General features: G+C 51.9%; 6 protein-coding genes across 7 annotated transcripts; 2 read left to right on the top strand and 4 right to left on the bottom strand.

Moving 5' to 3' along the window:
- Positions 1-53: 53 nt before the first annotated feature.
- Positions 54-1,518, bottom strand: ALTATR162_LOCUS7675 (uncharacterized protein; the record flags this gene model as incomplete). Its single annotated transcript, XM_043315304.1, has 3 exons — positions 54-665; positions 716-1,092; positions 1,152-1,518. 3 exons carry the CDS (start codon positions 1,516-1,518, stop codon positions 54-56), a joined length of 1,356 nt encoding a protein of 451 aa, XP_043171239.1.
- Positions 1,519-3,150: 1,632 nt separating this feature from the next.
- Positions 3,151-7,325, top strand: ALTATR162_LOCUS7674 (uncharacterized protein; the record flags this gene model as incomplete). Of its 2 annotated transcripts, XM_043315302.1 has the most annotated exons (3): positions 3,151-3,532; positions 3,584-3,741; positions 3,786-7,325. In XM_043315302.1, 3 exons carry the CDS (start codon positions 3,151-3,153, stop codon positions 7,323-7,325), a joined length of 4,080 nt encoding a protein of 1,359 aa, XP_043171237.1. The 2 variants fall into 2 exon arrangements, with proteins under 2 accessions (XP_043171237.1, XP_043171238.1); XM_043315303.1 differs by lacking the exons at positions 3,151-3,532; positions 3,584-3,741 and having other exon boundaries at positions 5,385-7,325.
- Positions 7,326-7,572: 247 nt separating this feature from the next.
- Positions 7,573-8,868, bottom strand: ALTATR162_LOCUS7673 (uncharacterized protein; the record flags this gene model as incomplete). Its single annotated transcript, XM_043315301.1, has 1 exon — positions 7,573-8,868. One exon carries the CDS (start codon positions 8,866-8,868, stop codon positions 7,573-7,575), a length of 1,296 nt encoding a protein of 431 aa, XP_043171236.1.
- Positions 8,869-9,495: 627 nt separating this feature from the next.
- On the bottom strand, positions 9,496-10,084 carry ALTATR162_LOCUS7672 (uncharacterized protein; the record flags this gene model as incomplete). Its single annotated transcript, XM_043315300.1, has 3 exons — positions 9,496-9,840; positions 9,889-9,945; positions 10,004-10,084. 3 exons carry the CDS (start codon positions 10,082-10,084, stop codon positions 9,496-9,498), a joined length of 483 nt encoding a protein of 160 aa, XP_043171235.1.
- A 1,965-nt stretch (positions 10,085-12,049) lies between these two features.
- ALTATR162_LOCUS7671 (uncharacterized protein) lies at positions 12,050-13,224 on the top strand (the record flags this gene model as incomplete). The annotated part of the gene is made up of 3 exons (XM_043315299.1): positions 12,050-12,063; positions 12,123-12,280; positions 12,332-13,224. 3 exons carry the CDS (start codon positions 12,050-12,052, stop codon positions 13,222-13,224), a joined length of 1,065 nt encoding a protein of 354 aa, XP_043171234.1.
- Positions 13,225-15,237: 2,013 nt separating this feature from the next.
- On the bottom strand, positions 15,238-16,833 carry ALTATR162_LOCUS7670 (uncharacterized protein; the record flags this gene model as incomplete). Its single annotated transcript, XM_043315298.1, has 2 exons — positions 15,238-16,193; positions 16,242-16,833. The coding sequence occupies 2 exons, from the start codon at positions 16,831-16,833 to the stop codon at positions 15,238-15,240; spliced, it is 1,548 nt and encodes a 515-aa protein (XP_043171233.1).
- Positions 16,834-17,009: the final 176 nt, after the last annotated feature.

Here is a 17,009-nt window from a genome sequence, read left to right as displayed (position 1 = left end):
TGGATCCGAGGAGACGACCTCTCTTCCTTGGCACTAGGTACTGAATTTAGTTGTTAGTCCGACGAGGATGGTTCGGCGGTCTCACCCTTTGACTCAGTATCACTTGTTGACGCAGCCTTGATCTCAACGTCTTGATCGTCGTCTGCGTCGCCAATGACTGAGTCCGCCTCACCATCCTGGATGGGCGTTTTGCTAACGCCGGATGCCTTGGTTGGAGTGGTGTTGTCCTGATCCTCTTCCTCGACCTTCAATGCATCCTCAACGACTTGAGTAGCTGAGGTCGTAGGCATTGGCTCCTCTAACGCATTATCTCTAGCTTCCTCTATTATCTTGCCGCACACGAGACACAGTATGTCCACGTCCCATGTGCGTGTGGTCTTTCCCTCCTGCTTCTCTATGATTGTGAGGCGGGTCTTGTCGGCGCCTCCCTTGATCTTTGCATCGAACGTGCATGCGCCTTCGCTCTTGCTATGTGTGGTTTTGCCTTTGCTGGGCCGACCTCGTTTCTTTGGTTGTGGTGGTATTGCCTCTTGTCCTGTGCTTACGTCTTGAACTGCTCGCTCTTTGAGGCAGCCCGCGTGAAGCCATTCTGAACAATGCGGGCATTGGACCAGAAGCTCATCTGGATTGCTGGGCTGACGATCGATACAATAGGTGTTCAATTTCTGGGACATGATCAGTATATAAAGCAGGTAGTTGAAATCGCAGTACCCACGCTCAATCGATTGGTCTTCTTTGTAATGTCGTAGCTCTGACGAAAGAACAGCTGATCCGTCGGGAGTGCCATGCTGTCCGGGTCGTCATTCCAATATACCACACTTGCGGAGGCTTCCACTGTAAGCGCTTCGATGATGTCCATATGGTTGCTAACTATTAGCTCGCCTCCGCCGTGATAGGGTTTTCGGCCGCCTGGTAGATCCTCTGGCCGATATGCCCAAAATACTCTAAGGTAGACATGGGAGGCGTCTCCGGCGCGGACCTCAAGCACCTTGGCGAGCCAATGCTTGATCGAGTCGGGACCTTCTTGGATGTGGTCTTGTTCGCTCTTCTTCACAAAGACCATCTGACCAACTTGGAACTCTTCACCGTTTACTGAAGTGCTTGCGTTAGCGTGACTGGACTCGCGAGGTAATAACAAATTTGTAACTCACTGGTAAACTTTCGATAGCGATTTGTACTCTCCCAGTATCGCGCAGGTGATATCTTAACATGAATATCGCCCATTTGAGGTCCTGGAAATGGATTTGTCTGTACAACATCTGCGTCCAAAGGCGCGTTCTGACCAGGGTATTTGTTCTCCGAACCATTTGCACTATGCTTTTGCTTTGTAGTCGTTACTTTGCTTGACCCCTTCCGCGCTTTGATATCGACGGCTCTGACTTCGAAGCCGGGGAAGTCGTCTACTGCCGACCAGTCAATCTTTCGTTTCTTCGCAATGGGGTTCGGCGCATCGCTGTTTGGGGGAGTAGACCCGGCATGCGCAGGATTTTCATCTACGACTTTACGTTTGCGTGCCATCGTGAGCGGTCGGGGGTTGAAGTTTGGCGTGTGTGAATCAGTCGAGTGTTTGTCGTGCGCGGGTGGTTGCGTGCGTTGGAGCTCTCGCGCAGTCACATTGGGTAGTATCAGCGGTCTCACAGGAACATCGAGACTTGAGCGAAGGCACTGTGTGAGAGCGGAGAGCTGAAGACGTCGGTAAGGGTTCGTATATTGGTTTCAGGATTCGATTCGTAGAATCAAAACGAGTTGCGCGAAGACCGGCACTTGAGACAGACGCGTTGGAAGTGGAGTAGATGTGCCGACGCGTTGTCAGCTGCCTAACCAGAGATGCTACCACAGCCGTGGGAACGCTAGTCTCAAAACATGGCGTCACGTGCATGTTTGTTGTCATCCATCACCATATCTTCTGCAAGTGCAATGACAATGCGAGGCCATGCTCACATGCACGAAAACTCGCTTGATTGTAAAGTACTTTGCCTCGTTCGAGACACAAAGATGAAGCTTCTATCCTCTACATTGCCGATATGTAGTTGCCGGAACAAAACGAAGTCTCGACCCGTGTAGAGTCCAGCCTTGAATTGCACGACGCCACCATTGACGATCGTATTCGTCACTCATTTCGATCATGTATAGCAATGCCAATGTCGCTGTGTGAAAAAGGCGTTGCGGTACAGCATAAGAGCCGGCGGCTGTTAGGCTAGTATTTCATGCAAGTAAGATGCGTACACCCTGTCAGCGCATCTGATGGTTTCGGAAGACATGGAAAGCACACCTGGGTACCCCAGATTCCGTGAGCCGCGTTCCGGCCGCTATTGCCAACAACACAATTGAGGCCAAGATGCACAGCCACACCATCATCGTTACCCAGAACAGAGGAGAAGTCCGTGCCGAGTGGCCGAAGACAGGTGGACGGCCGCCAATTTAGTCTAGTACGGGGCCTCTGAATGCGCTGATGATACGACCAAGAGCCAATGAGTAAGCGTGCAGTGGCCATTGTGGTCTTTGGAAGGATTCTCTTGTTGAGAACACGCGGCCATGTGTCGATGTTGATGGCGAAGCATGTCCCAGTCTGCGCAGATATGGACAGTCCGATAGTAGAGTTCACATCTGTCACCTGGTAGATGGATCATCTAGCCTTTGGCGATCTCCAAGAACCCTTTCAAAGGTTCGCGTCATAGCCATGTCTAATCCCTGCCGCGCGCCCAGAATTCCCTCCACAAGTCTAACTCCACCACGGACCTTAGATATACGTACTACGCCTACCGCTCTTTCGCTCCTTGTAGTTCCCATAATTCTCCCTCCTCCCTACTCTGCACTCGCCCTTAATTCTGTGCTCTCGTCGCTCGTTTCCCAAGAAGCTCTAGCCACTGCATCGTAACATTCAATAAGCCGGTGTATCCGTGGCTTTGCGCGGCTGGTTCAGTACCGACAACGCGCCCGTAGAGCACCTGCATTGTGTACTGCAAAGAGGAGAGACCTTCCATTTATACTTAATACCACCACTCGTTGCTGCCATGGGTCGTCCAAAGAGAGGTAAATAATGCGCCTGCTACATAATGGCTCCCCTCCCTACCGTGTCAGCAGTGCTAGTCTTTGAAAGAACATTCACTAATGTTGCGCCCTGTTCGCCCCTTCACAGTCCTGTCGTTTATGTCACAATGGGGTGGTCCCAACCAGCATACCTTGCAGAAGAACCCTCCGTCCGCTGGACACTCCCCGGGCCCCGCGTCCCCCGCTCCGCCTTCACCCTCCACGAAGCAACCCGTGAGCTCAGCCAACTTTGCGCAATCCGCCACGGCTCTGGACACGTACAACAGCGAGCGTCCCGCCTCTCGGGCAACCCAACGCGAGCGCAGCGACTCTAGAGCCTCGGTACGCCCCATGTCCATGATCCAGACATACCAACCACCAGTTATGGAAGTAAGCCAGGATACGCTGCCGGAACTGCAGCGCATCTTCACTTTCCTGAACAGCCATTCCAACAAGCTGTACCAGGAGGGCTACTTCCTCAAGTTCCACGACACCAATACTCGTACGTCAGATCTGTAAGCGATGCTTGTTTGTGATACTGACGGCACTGCAGGTGGCCGTCCCGCGCCAGATCGAAGGTGGCAGGAGTACTTTGTCCAGCTTGTCGGCACCATCCTCTCACTATGGGATGCGAGTGCGCTGGATCAGGCCGGTGGTGAGACTGAAGTGTTGCCGACTTTTATCAACCTGACGGATGCTGCGATTCATATGGTACGTTTGCTCGTTCCGTGCTGCGACCTCCCTAACCTCGCCAGATCCCTTCCATGACCCTAAAAGACGGAAAGAAGCTCGACAACATCCTCAGCGTGTCGACGGCTGCGAGCAATAAATTCCTTTTCCACTTCGATTCCTATCACGCGCTTTCGCAATGGACCGCCGGCATCCGCCTCGCCATGTACGAACACACAACCCTCTCAGAAGCGTATACGGGCGCATTGATTGCTGGCAAAGGCAAGACGCTCAACAACATCCGCATGATTTTGGATCGACAGTGCTCAAAATACGAAGACTGGGTGCGCGTTCGATTCGGCGCAGGCACCCCATGGCGCCGTTGTTGGTGCGTTGTCTCTCCACCGGACGAGAAGGAATACATCAAATTGCAAAAGCTACAGAAGAAAGGCAACGCTTACGAGCGACCGCCAGTACTCAAGGGCGACATCAAGTTCTACGACACCAAGAAGGTTACAAAGAAAACAAAGGCCATCGCCACTGTCAAAGACGCATATTCATGCTACGCCATCTACCCCCAGTCGAAGCCGCTCATCGACCAGTCTACGCTGGTGAAGATCGAAGGCAGGATCACAGTACACTCGACGCCAGAAAGTACGACAGAAGGATTTGTCTTTGTCATGCCAGAATCGCGTCCGGCTATTTCAGGATTTGAGATAATGCTCCAATATCTCTTTCCCGTGTTCGATACGTTTTCGCTATACGGTCGCCCAAAGAAGTTGATCGCGGACGTCTTGGACACCCGTGGGCTGATGTTCGCCATGCCTTCTGATAGGCGGTACGGATACTTGGAGATGTGGGACGTGGTGGGCTTGATCAACACAGAGGGCAGCGACAAGTGGTCAGAGCGCCAGTGGAGGAAGCAACTGAAGGACTTGACGTCGACACGGATGATGTCCGCAAACCAGGATGCAGAGTCAATCTACAGTCGCGCCAGCCGCAGGAATACCGTCAGCCGAGCAGGTTTCACACCTCGCGGTCTGCGATTTGAAGACCAGGGCTCTGTTCGCTCTAGCCCGTCCACGCGCCAGTCATCCCCTACACGTAAATTCCCAGACTTTGAAGTGCAAAAGACGCGCCGTGCCGGGACGGCTCCCGCAGCAAACCCGGTCAGTAGTCCACGCCATCAGCGGTCACTATCGGAGCACGTCAACGGACGCAACAACCAGAATACATCATCTAGATTCACGCAAGACGAGACACCCTACGAAGACGAACGTGCGCCGACTCCTCCCCAGCACCGTGTGCCCAATGGCTCCTCGAACGGTGCAGTCCAGCCATACGATTCTTCTGCGTCTGATTACGATGAGAGCCCGATCAAGGAACCGCATAACCTACCACCACCCCCTACGGATTTATCTGCTCCACCGCAGGGTTACGTCGACCTTCCTCCAACTCAAGAGCACGCTGCGTACCAAAAGCCACCCATCCGTCCTAATATGCCTATGGCGAAGCCAAATCCCGCGGTCGATTCTGCTACGCTTGAGCAGATGGCCGACGCTTCACACGGATCATTCCCAGGTGGCATAGCGACTGCTGGTGCAGCTGCGGCCTGGAGAAGCCACGATACTATACAGAGCAGGCGAAGTGGCGACTACAACGCATACGGCGATCAAGGGCAGTCGATGTATCTTGGTGTCAACTCAAGGCCGCCTCCATCCAACCAAAACTATGGTAACCGCCTATCTACCATTCCTGCATCGCCCTATGTCGAGCACTCCGAATTTGTCGACTCCCCAGCAACCTACCAGCCGACAGCTCCATCGGTTCCAGAACATAGTGAGTTGCCGCTGCAGCCCCCCAGTCACGAGCTCCCTTACCGCCCACACCCTGAAAGTGGCGGTATTACTCGTAAACCAGTACCAGGTCGGTCTCCCCTAGCCTCAGAAGAGGATGACACCCTCTCGACCACTAGCTCAAGACTCGATAGTTTACGAGAAGACGTAATCGACCCTGAAGCTCTCGATGCTTTCAACATCCAACCCACTCTGCACCGTCAGGCAAGCTCATCGAGTAGTCGCTACGACGACGATGCGATATCGACTTCTACACCAGACTATGCCAGTATCGCTGAGGAGGAACCTGCGCCTCCACCACGAAGGGTGCCTGAGCGACGCGCAGATCGTCCTAGAAGTGGCGTCTTGACGATGATTGGGGATCCAAATGTGAAGCCCCCCTCAGATGCAGAGCCGGATGGCTACAAATCAGTGTTGGACCCAGCACGGCCACATGCAGCTGTGCCTAGTATTGACTTTGGCCCAACGTACGCCCTGGACTTCGACGGCAAGCGTCCGGGCACCAGCGGGACCATGACGCAGATGCTGCACGATAACAGCGCCTCGCAATCCAAGGAGAACCTCGCCACAACACCAAACGAACAGCACCGGTTGTCATATATCTCTGGAGGAAGCACACCAAACACGCCTATGCATATGCGTAGTGGTTCAGACTCTCCACAGATAACGGACTCACGACAGGTCGCGTGGCAGCCGGCTGCAGCCTCACCACAGGTGCCCGATAGACAAAGGCTAGACCCTGAAGACTGGGTGATGCACCGTGCTACTCAGCAGCAGCCTATGATGTATGGACATGGGAGGAGCAAGTCACATACCCCTCCTCCTTTCGGTCGCACGCATTCAGGGGACTGGAGTCAGATGCAGCCCCCTCCCTTTGGTCGCACACACTCTGGAGATTGGAGCCAAATACAGCGGTCGCCCCAAGGTTCGCCTGGACCCGCTCGTCCACCCAGCCGCCCGTTGAGCCGTGGTGCTGACACACTGCTTGATCAACGACCCACCACTCTGTCAGCTCGCGAGCAGGAACAAGTAGCTCGATTGACGAACACTCCGCTTCTGGACTTATCGCAAACCCCTAAGAAAATTCAGAAGCAGCCTCCAACGGGACTGACAGGCTACATCGATCATCGTGAGAAGGAGAAGGCGGCTCAAAAGGCCAATCGCCACAGCTTCACACCGACTATGCAAGCCGAAATTGATAGACGCACGTTGCAAAATCAACAGCGTCAGATGATGGAGGTTCAGCAACGCCAGCAGCAGATGATGCAACAGCAGATGCAACAGCAGCAATACGCAATGGCTCAGGCGCAAGCTCAAAGCACCTATGCGCCGAGCATGATGGGAATGCCAACCGGCACGGGTACCCCCAGCGTAATGGGAGCGTCTAGCATGATGGGCACTCCTAGTATGATGGGTACACCTAGTGTTATGGGCATGCCTACCGGGCCTGGGACTCCGTCAGGAATAGTCGGCATGGCGTACTCTACACCGAGCCAGATGCACCCCATGTATCAGCAACAACAGCAGCAATACTTCCCTCAGCAGACACCAACCCCCCAGATGAATATCCCTGGTGGTTGGATTTCACCAGCGCAGACACCACAGGGCCAGTATTTCCCACAGCCGTCACCGCAAGGCTACGGCAACATGGCGCAGCAACAACAGCAGCAGCAGCATCCCCCCACGCAGGCTTATGGCGCAAGCTTCGATCAGGCGCAACAGGCAGCGAAGTTGGCGCAGCAACAGCATCATGGCCAGTACCGACGTTGAATACATGAGACATCAAGTTAGAGAGCGGTCGAGATCATCTCCGGGTCGATTACAATTGGATTGAAGAGTATGAGACGAGATGCCGATGTTCATTGTATATATTTCGTGTCTGCATCTTCTTCTCGTACATAGTTTTAGGTAGTTAGTGGTGTTTGTGGGAGCTTGGGCTTGGGCTGAAAGGCTCGCATATTTTAGCATGGGGATGTTAATGGAGTTCATGATGATTAAGGTATTGATTGAGTGTTGACTACTGAGTGTGTGCTGACTCGTACGCGTATGAAGTGTTTCTCCGTGCTAACTGTATATCTCTGAAGAACTCCCCTGCCCCGTACACCATATTAAAGCCAAACTCTTCCCTATCTTTGCGTTTTTTTTGCATATATTTGGGAAGTTTTTCTGACGTTAGAGCGTAGCTGTGGTTGATATGAAATTGTAACTCAGGCTCGGGAAAGGGAACTCTCAAAACCTTTTCTAACAATCGCCCGAAATTGGAAAGACCATCTTTATCCCAACATTCGTTAAAGGCCATCTTGGTGCTTGAAAAGTAGAATACATCAAGGAGAACGTCTTTTACTTGTTTGCGATAGTCGACTACGATACTGAAGCCACACGTCGTTACTCCGACAAGAGCATAGACTTTATCTCGAACATCTTCACACTCGTGATCACTGTATGTCTCCATTAGGTCCTCGATAGAGAACTCTTTGTGCCATCTTCTAAGTTGTGCTGTCGGCATACCCACAGCCCTTATCTTAACGATGGACATAACCGGACTGGTCCGAACGGCTGGACTGGCCCGAACGGCGTTGTGAAAAGGCGTGTCCATATCCTTTTGGACGTTTGGTTGAGTATTGAGATAATAGTACAACTGTTCGAGCTTGTACCATTCGAGAATCTTCGGGCCACAATGAATCTCTATGCGGCTGGCTAGCATGATTTCTTGGATAATCCACATACGCGACCAATATTTTCTTTGGCATAATGACAGTATACCGCACACTTGCTGCGAGTTCCAAGTGACCACGCTCTTCGTTCCACGGGCGAGAAAAATGTCGCTGATTTTGCCCTCGGTGGCGAATAGATGCTGTATAGTGGTCCGCCGGCACCACTCCCAGTCCGCCAACGCCTGCATGGCAAGATTGCTGTCATCACTCTCTTTGCCAAGCCAAATCAGAAGCCTATGCGCTTCTTCGTATATGGAACCCATCATCTGCACCTGGCGATTACGCTCGCGAACGTCTGACTGATTTATACAAAGGGCGTCGATCCAGAATGGCCCGTAGTTGCCGTGAAGCAGCTGTTGGTGCAGGAAGTCCCATAGGTTCTCGCGGACTGAGACCTTGAAACCGTTGAGCTCGATGTCGGCGTGCATTGTATTGACGCCCCATGTGTATGACAAGGCCGTATAGGATGGACGGTCTCTGCTACTGTAGGTTTGCATATCGCATCTGATGATGTCTTCGTCATTGTTGTGTTGGAGTGTGAGCAACCTGATATCCTTGCTGTTCCGATCGACCTCGCACGATGTGTAAGAGTTATCCATCAGGTATGATCAGCGTGTGATACGAACGGTGGAAACTCTTTGCGTGATATGCTGCCTCACTGTGTGATGTAAGAGTGGTAGAAGTTGGAGAAAAGACGACAAGACGACAAGACAGCTGCGAAGAAGCTATGTAGATGGCTGTCTGGAGCGGTGAAGCAGCTGGAGTATTTGGCAGGTGGGGGAGGCTGTGTCTCAAAAACTATATGGACGAGGCTGAAGCACTCAGCTCTGTGCATCCTGGACGGTACAATCACAACCAATGGCAAGAGGTTAGCAGCTGCCTCGTAGACGAATCTGCTCGCCTGGGATTCATGGCGATAGGCATGGTCCACACGAATGAATTCCACTACAGTTAACATGATGAGTGGAGAGCCTGAGATTACTTTGGTTGACTAAAAATGCAGTGAGGAAAGGGTGCAAGATGAAGTATGTATTCATGGGCGGATGTAAGATGCCTCGGAAGGATGAAGTGCGGGGCATCTCAAACAAGGAAGCTACCCCTCCATGCACCTTTCACGCTGCTAACCTTATCCCATCTCCGTCTCCACACCACACCCTGCATTAGGCTCGTCATCGTATCCATCACTCATAATCCTCGGCCAATGTTGCTTCCATTTGGTTCCAAGCCTAACTCCGACCGATGACATTGCCGTGAACCAAGATCGCTTGCTCGTTGCTGAAGTTCTTTACGTCGTCCATGATCTCCTTAGTTCCTGGATCCTGCATGGCCTTTCCAAGAGCTTCTTGGCTGTCAAACTCCATGACAGAGGAGATGGAGTAGGGGCCATCAGCGCTGAGCTCGCTGACGGCGTAGGACTTTAGGCCGTGCTTTCCCCAATGCTTCATGGCGAGGGGCATGTGTGTCTTGAGGTAGTACTCCTTGTCAAAAGTGGAGCCTTCCTTGCGAGGGTAGAGGACGATAGCGCTTGCGCCAGACATGGTGGCGTATAGTTGAGGGGTATCGAAAGAGTTCTGAGTGCTGTGAGTATAGATTGACAGATACTTGCGAGATATACTGACTGTTGTAGTAGGTGCGGTGCGCGTTGCTGAATAGCACCGACGTGTGGGTATTAGTGTCTTTATACTTGCATCGATTCCTTGGATCGACTCAGTACCCCACTTCGAGAATCCTTACGTCCGCTTCGGATCGTTTTGTCTTGTACACTCGTCCGTAATTACTCGTAGTCCCGCTTCGACCGGGCTTAGGATATACCATGTTGACTTTGTCAGCAGCATACGGCTATTTTCCGACTGTGTTCCAGCTCCAAACAGCTGTCACTCAAGCTTGGCCGGATCTTCCCGAGTGGATATAATCACATGCCTTCGGAGGAGGGATTGCTGGCTGTCTTGCTAAATTGATCTGTTGCCAGATAATTACTCCGATACTGTCGCGTCGTACCGCCAGCTGTGTCACAATAGTAGAAGTCCAGTAGGACCACCGATATCTTCGCATATGTGCCCGCTGTCCTGCGCGCAATATCACAGTTTGGCAGGAGGCTTTTCTTTACCCTCTAGACGACTACGCGCAATCAAACTGTCCTGGATGACCACAGTCCTTTGTGCTCCTGGCCTCGCGTCGTTCCCAGACAAAGATATGGACGGTATCGGGACGTCGGCTCGCAGTCCAGCTGTCCTCATGTTTCCCCATACATTTCCCCCGGAGGGCAATTTTGTCTTCGCCCATATGTAAGCCGTCTTGTCCATTCCCCTGAGTCTCAACCCGACGACCGTATGCACTTCTGTCATAACCCTAGGTTGAGATGGGTCTCTCGATGTCCATCGCTGGCTGTTCTGCGGATACATGGGCTTCACCGCGATACTCGTGCGCTGGGCGACACTCGCTTTTTCTATAACAAGGCCGGTACCTGAATCTGAGAATCGTTCAGGCAGTATGGAGTTGGTGACGCAGCCTTCTTCTTCATGTGCACAATCCGTCAGCTTGAATCGGAGCCCGGGATCCAGCCCTACGAACGCGTCCGACAGCCTCCCGGCGTCTATAGTACATGAGCGACCCGATTCAAAGAAGAGCTGTAGCGTGGGAAAGAATGTGTTCATGGTCCAGTAAACAATCTCTAGACATGGTCAGCTCTATGGTCTTCTTACGCTGCGTATTCGGCACACGTGCTCTCGTTGACCAACTGACTTGCCACGATCGTGTTCTCAATCTCGGTTGTATGCGCCAATTTGACAACTCGCGGTAAAAAAGTGCTTCGGCCCATGGTACATATTGTTGTCGCATTCGATCCCCGATCATTGTCGTCTCGCATCAAGCCTTCGTTGAGCTGGTCCCTACTGCGCAAGAGCGGAGAAAAACTGCGGCGCCTCATCTCCGAGTATAAGTCTTGCATAGGGCATTGGTAGTAGTCCATGCGACGGAAGCAGGTAGCGTATGTCGGTAGGCTTTCGCAGTTCGTCGGATGTTGAATGCTTGTGCAATGGCTTCGGATTGTTACGACAAAAGTGGAACATATATTGGTGGTTTTGATAGAGGTGACAGAAACCTGGATGATTCAAAAGCCAAGGTGTAGAAGTGCGTTTGGTCGCGTTTGCGTACGCTTCAACTAAGATGGCTTCACTCTTACTGGGAAGAACGAACTCGAATTGACCCACGCTATGGAGAAGGTTCACCCTAGCTTTCCAATAAACACGTGTTAGGCTTCCACATAGTGGAAAGCCTGGAAGATAGAAGGCAACCCCATTAGGCTTTTGGGATGATACCAACAATGTGCAGAATACGTGCTGCCTTTCACCGTACCTCTCCACGACATACTATTCATTCTAGGTTCTTCATCGAGCACAGCTCTAGAAGTCGTCTTCATTTTCTTACACGAAGAGTTATATGAAAAGAAGGCCTTGTATAAAGGACTGCCATGTGGATGGCCTTTTGGGTAGACGAGAGCGTGTTGCCGCCGTCGTATGCCGAGTGAGCAGAACATGATTCACTTTTGTCTCATGCGTAGTTCGGCAGGAATGAAAATTGTGGTTCCATGTGCTCTTTCCTTCGTCACACAAATGGGAGGCTAGAGAACGTCCCAGTGCGTACCTGCGTCATTTCACTAGCGGCTCTTGGCAGGTGCTCTTGCCATGACTATTTGTTTACTCTCACACTTCAGCACTTCGCTCACTCTCACACCAACTCTGCTGTACCTACTGATTATATCAGCTGGCACCAAAACGAGTGATGGCGCCCACCACGTAAGTCTCATCTTCTACATATCGCTCACTTCAGCAATCGTCGATTAACCTCACATCAGACGAGCCGGCAGCAAGCGCATAAGCGGCGAGACTGTGAATGCCGCTAAGCCTACTAATAAAGCCAAAGGATCTGTCAAGAGAGCCACAGAGCCTGTAGAGAGTGAGCGACCGGCGAAAGAAGCTGCGCAGTACTTCCGCTTCCTCGACCTTTCTCCAGGTATGGGCTTCTCTACTTTTCCAACGTATGTTGGTTGATAATGCTACGTAGAGCTACGAAACAGGGTCTACGAATATGCCAGGGAAGACGACTCCAGACGTTTCGCTCCACGGCCACTACGGTGCTGCCCACATATTCGCCGCAAGCCGCATACGGAGCGCACGTGGACATGTTTCGCTTTGAGTCAAGTCTGCGTGCAAGTTCGCGCCGAGTATCGTCCTCTTTGGATCCAAGATCTTCGCGTTGGATTTACATCGACCGACCAGTTGACTGATTTCGTCGATACCTTTCTACATCATGCGAGCGAACCCAAGCACGCGCCGAAACTGGTGCAGATCTTATGGGACCACGACAGCAGGATCAGATGTGATATGACGTCCATGCTGCTCCTGCATGTGCACTCCCCCTCATTCCAAGTTGAGTTCGTTCCTTACAACGTTGCGATCGGAATGACTGTAGACGACGAAGTCTGTTCCAACTGCATGATGCGATATGAGCTGGACGAACGCGGAGTGGAGCCGGATAGCGACTACGACGAGTGCGAGTGCCCGGACTATGGCATGAGCCACAGAGAATGGGAAGAGTTCAAGATTGATCAGATGGAATACACTTCCGACATACCTAAGTTCGTCCACAACGCGAACGAAGCTTGGCTCGAGGTGGTACGACAGGCGAAAGTGACTGTCACCTGCACATTTTGTCAGATGAGCAACCATGCCATCTTCAGAATTCTGTTCAAAGATCCAGTCTGCGAAACTACTACAGACTCTCAACCGGCTTGGAATCTGCTGACGCGATGGGGCATTCTCGACCTTCATACAAAACGAGGAACACATCTCATTTTAGCGTATGAAGATGAACAGACCATGGGCATTTATGGGTACAGCATGAAAAATACCGTTCTACGCGAAGTTCTCATTCGCAAGGCACCTCCGAAGGCATAGGGACCGGTAGGTGTACGGGTGTGCGGTGCAAGCCATCATGGAATGTGTTACCTTTGTAGCATGTGTGCAATTGTGATGAGATTGTCCAAAACATGTGCGTTTTATAAGCTGATGCGGGTTTCTATTATAGAATGGGTGCAAACGGGTTGGAGGCTGGGACAGAGTACTGTAAGCAAATATGGATAGGAAATAGCGTTCGTGTGTTAATGTTTAGAGTTCAAATTCAATAAGTATCTCTCGGTGAACTTTCTGCTTCCGTCGATAAACCTACGAACAACCTTACGATAGGACGCGAAGACAGCCTCGCTATTCCTACTCGTTGCTACTAGGTGCTATTCAAGACCAAACCAACATTACTTGCAGTTGCATGGATCCCTTCCTTCCCGTACTTCATCACGACCACAGCTACTCAACGCGGCACCTGTTTCTCTTCTGCAACGTCACGGCTGACCAAAGGTACACCCTCACGATTTGTATTCGCTTGACCAAAAATTGTTTGTTCGGTTATAGACATGTCATTTGCTTGTCATGGTCTGCCCCACAATCTCAGGACGGCTTCCATGGAGGCCAATTAAGAATTTTTGGCCCGTGATCAATCAGCGCAGACAACTGCACACGCCATTCGTGTTGCTTCATATTTTGAACGGCGTACAGTTCGGACCGGCGGATAACATGACTGTGAGAGGGAGAGCACATGAGCCTTCCATAGGGTCTTCTAGGACATTTTCCCTTTATTCCTAGCGAGGCAGAGGCCACCATGTTCCGTTTGCTTTACGTTTTCTTGTGATAGAACAATGAACGAATCTCTGGATCATTTTCTACAAACATTTTGTTTTTGGAATAACCGCAAAGGTACTGATGTATATGAGAGAAAGAAAAAGGTCGATATTGACAGGTTTATATACCCACCGCTCGGCCTCGGCGCAAGTCATCTTGTAGACATTGACAACGCTTCCAGAGAGACGTGACATGCTCCGGCATTGCTTTTTGTCCTTCACATCATAAATGTGGAAAGACGAGGCGAAGACAACAGAGTTTGCCGGTGATGTTTTGTAATTAGAGGTGCGAGCAAGTTGCACAGGTCGTGTCATTCTTGACCATCACTTTTGTGAAGTGACTTCAATGCTGGAAGTCATGAATCTGTAAACCAGGGTTTTTCGATACGCAAGCTCCAAAGACGCGATTCTCCTTCGGCTCCAAGCATAGAGATGGTTTTGGATGCCTTTCTAGTCCCCAGTCCAGGAACGAATCATACCTGTTCTTTCCTCTGTTTTTTTGTATGTCTTCTTGTCTTCCCCTTTGATAGGAAGCAGCCGACGAACACCCATGCCACCGAAGTCGTCATGTTTTGTTTCAATGAAATGGCGGAGCCAGAGTTCGCGCACACCTCATAGGTGGTAAAGAATGTGTTTTGGAAAAGTAGTTGTTTTGCAGGAAGAAGGATCGTGCGGCAAATCATCGTTCAAATGCATGGCAGTTTCCGGACAAACGCAGACCACGCCGCAAGTCATCAGTAGTGGGGGCTGAATTTTTGGAGATATGGTAATGTGCTTTATGTAATGAGAAGAAAAGGCAGAAGAGAGTGAGAAGAGCTTTATATACGCAAGAGGCTATGAGCCTAGCACGTGATTTCTTCTTGTCAGGATTATCGAAGGTAAACCAGAGTGAGCGGAGAGCTCGTTGTTATACATTGGCGGCAGACATAACGAAGATGATCAGCACACCCACTATAACACAGAAGAGATGAACATACCTCAAGCGCCCAACGTCTTTCACAGATAACTACACCGTACACAATCACTGGCATCCAGACGCTCCCTGGAAGAACGGAACAGATTTGTATTCCACTCACTGATACTATACACACGGCGGCGACCCTTCACCACCCACCAAACCCTAAAACCCAGAAAAAATAAACGCCACAGAACCCTATCTTTCGACTGCTCGGTATGTTTATAAGGGTATAGAATGTGAACCCGGCCCATGAAAATGAAATGATTCCAGCACACGACACTACTGCCCACTCGATCCCGGTCCTGTATTGACACCACTTTCCCTCTTCCGCCTCCTTCTTTGCCGCGCGTTGTCTCTTAGGAACTGAGGATCGATGAAATCGTCTGGGAGCTCAAACTCCTTTTCTGCAAAGTCAGGTATGGGCAGACCGAATGCAGATGCGTTGCGACCGTGCCTATGTTTGCCGAGGGCAGCGGCGCGGAGGTGCGGTTTTGCATAGAAGGAGTTGAATGGCGCTGCGGGTTCGGGAGGTACGAAGGGGAGGAGGAAGCCATGTGGACGCGGGGGCCGCCGTGGTTTTGGTGGCTCAGGCTCTTTGGGTTGCTGTCGTGGTGGTGGAGGGTCGCGGCCATTGACTACGATGTTTTCCGAGTCTTCTGTTTCTTCACCATCATCCTCTTCGTCTTCTTCCCTCGCAGCGAGCGCTGCTTCCTTTTCAGCACGCAAGCGCTTCTCCTCTTCTTTCCAGACGCGGAACTTGTCAACTAGCGCTTCTACTTCTCTGACAAAGTAGTCGCGCTTGGCTTCCCAGTCCTTTCTCTCGCCGTCTGTCACGCCTGTTATGCCCATGACCTTTAGCCAGTCTGGTCCCTGCAGTCCATCGAGGAGCCTTTCCAACTGCACCTTCTCGTGCATAGCGCGCTCCTTTTCGATGTTCCGCAGCTGCTTCTCCTTGCGCTCAGCGCGTCGGTGCTGTGTGAAGAAGACGGAGTCGATGAGCGGGTCTTCGCCGTCGTTGTGAGTGATGGCATTGGCTATAGAGGCATAGTCGAGGACAGTGAAAGTAGTCGAGGACTGGGCTGGGGGTATTGAGGGGTCCGAAGCATGGCGCGGAGGGGACGAGTGTCTCCCTTTCCGTGAACGCGTTGGGCTCACGGAGCTTCGCGTAGGCTCTGGTGTCTGGGGCTTGATGGGCTCGTCGACAATGTATATGGGCGTATCGATGTCGAGGAATTCTGCATGCGATCAGCTAGTATACCACGCGACATGCGACAGTGACATACCATCCTCTTTGGGCACGCCGGCAATGATGTCGTCGTAGTTGGAAAAGTATACGGCGAGATCGCTCTTCAGCCGTGATCCTCCATCGTGACTCCTCAGGCTCCTCTTGTCTGTTGACGAAGCTGTTGAAGCTGGGGCGGGGACGGCTGGGGGCGCAGCAAGCTTGCCGGAGCTGCCTGGCCGGGGCGTGGACCTCGCAGAGGGGACGTTGTCGACGTCTATGCCCAGCGGCGCGGCGACGCCGTTTGTGATGCGCAAAAGCTCGCCATGTGGTTGTGTAACGGTGATCTTGGTGGGAGGTCTCGTGTCGGTCGCGTCTGGTTCGAGGGCTGTGGCTGGCCGCTTCCTGCTGCTGGTGCGCGCAGGCGGAGGGGGTTTCGCAGGCGTGTGGGTTAATTGCTTGACGGATCTATCGTCATCAGCAAGCGCAAGCAATGGGCTGCTTTTGGATGTCCGTCTTGTCGCGACGGGCGCGTTATTGGTGTTGCGCTGGGCTTGTTGGTGGGCGTCATCGCGCGACACGGGCAGGAAGTTGAGCCTGGTCTGCCGTTCATTCGAGCTTCGCAGCAGCGGAGGCCGAACGGCGTTGGCCATGATATTGAGCAGACTCGAGATCATTCGCGATTCGCTGGGTCATCCTTTAGCTATTCATTGTTGAGCTGCCATTGAGTGTCGCGCTGAGATGTGCCAAAACGCGAGCCGTTAGGGGGTCGTCGAGTCGCAGAGCTCGCGCAGTTTGCCAAACGAGCTGCTGCACCCAAAAAAACTAT

The sequence above is a fragment of the Alternaria atra genome, assembly GCF_907166805.1.
Source record: "Alternaria atra isolate CS162 genome assembly, contig: 28, whole genome shotgun sequence".
Taxonomy (NCBI): domain Eukaryota; kingdom Fungi; phylum Ascomycota; class Dothideomycetes; order Pleosporales; family Pleosporaceae; genus Alternaria; species Alternaria atra.
Note: the sequence above shows the minus strand (reverse complement) of the source record. Positions and strands in the feature narration are given on the sequence as shown.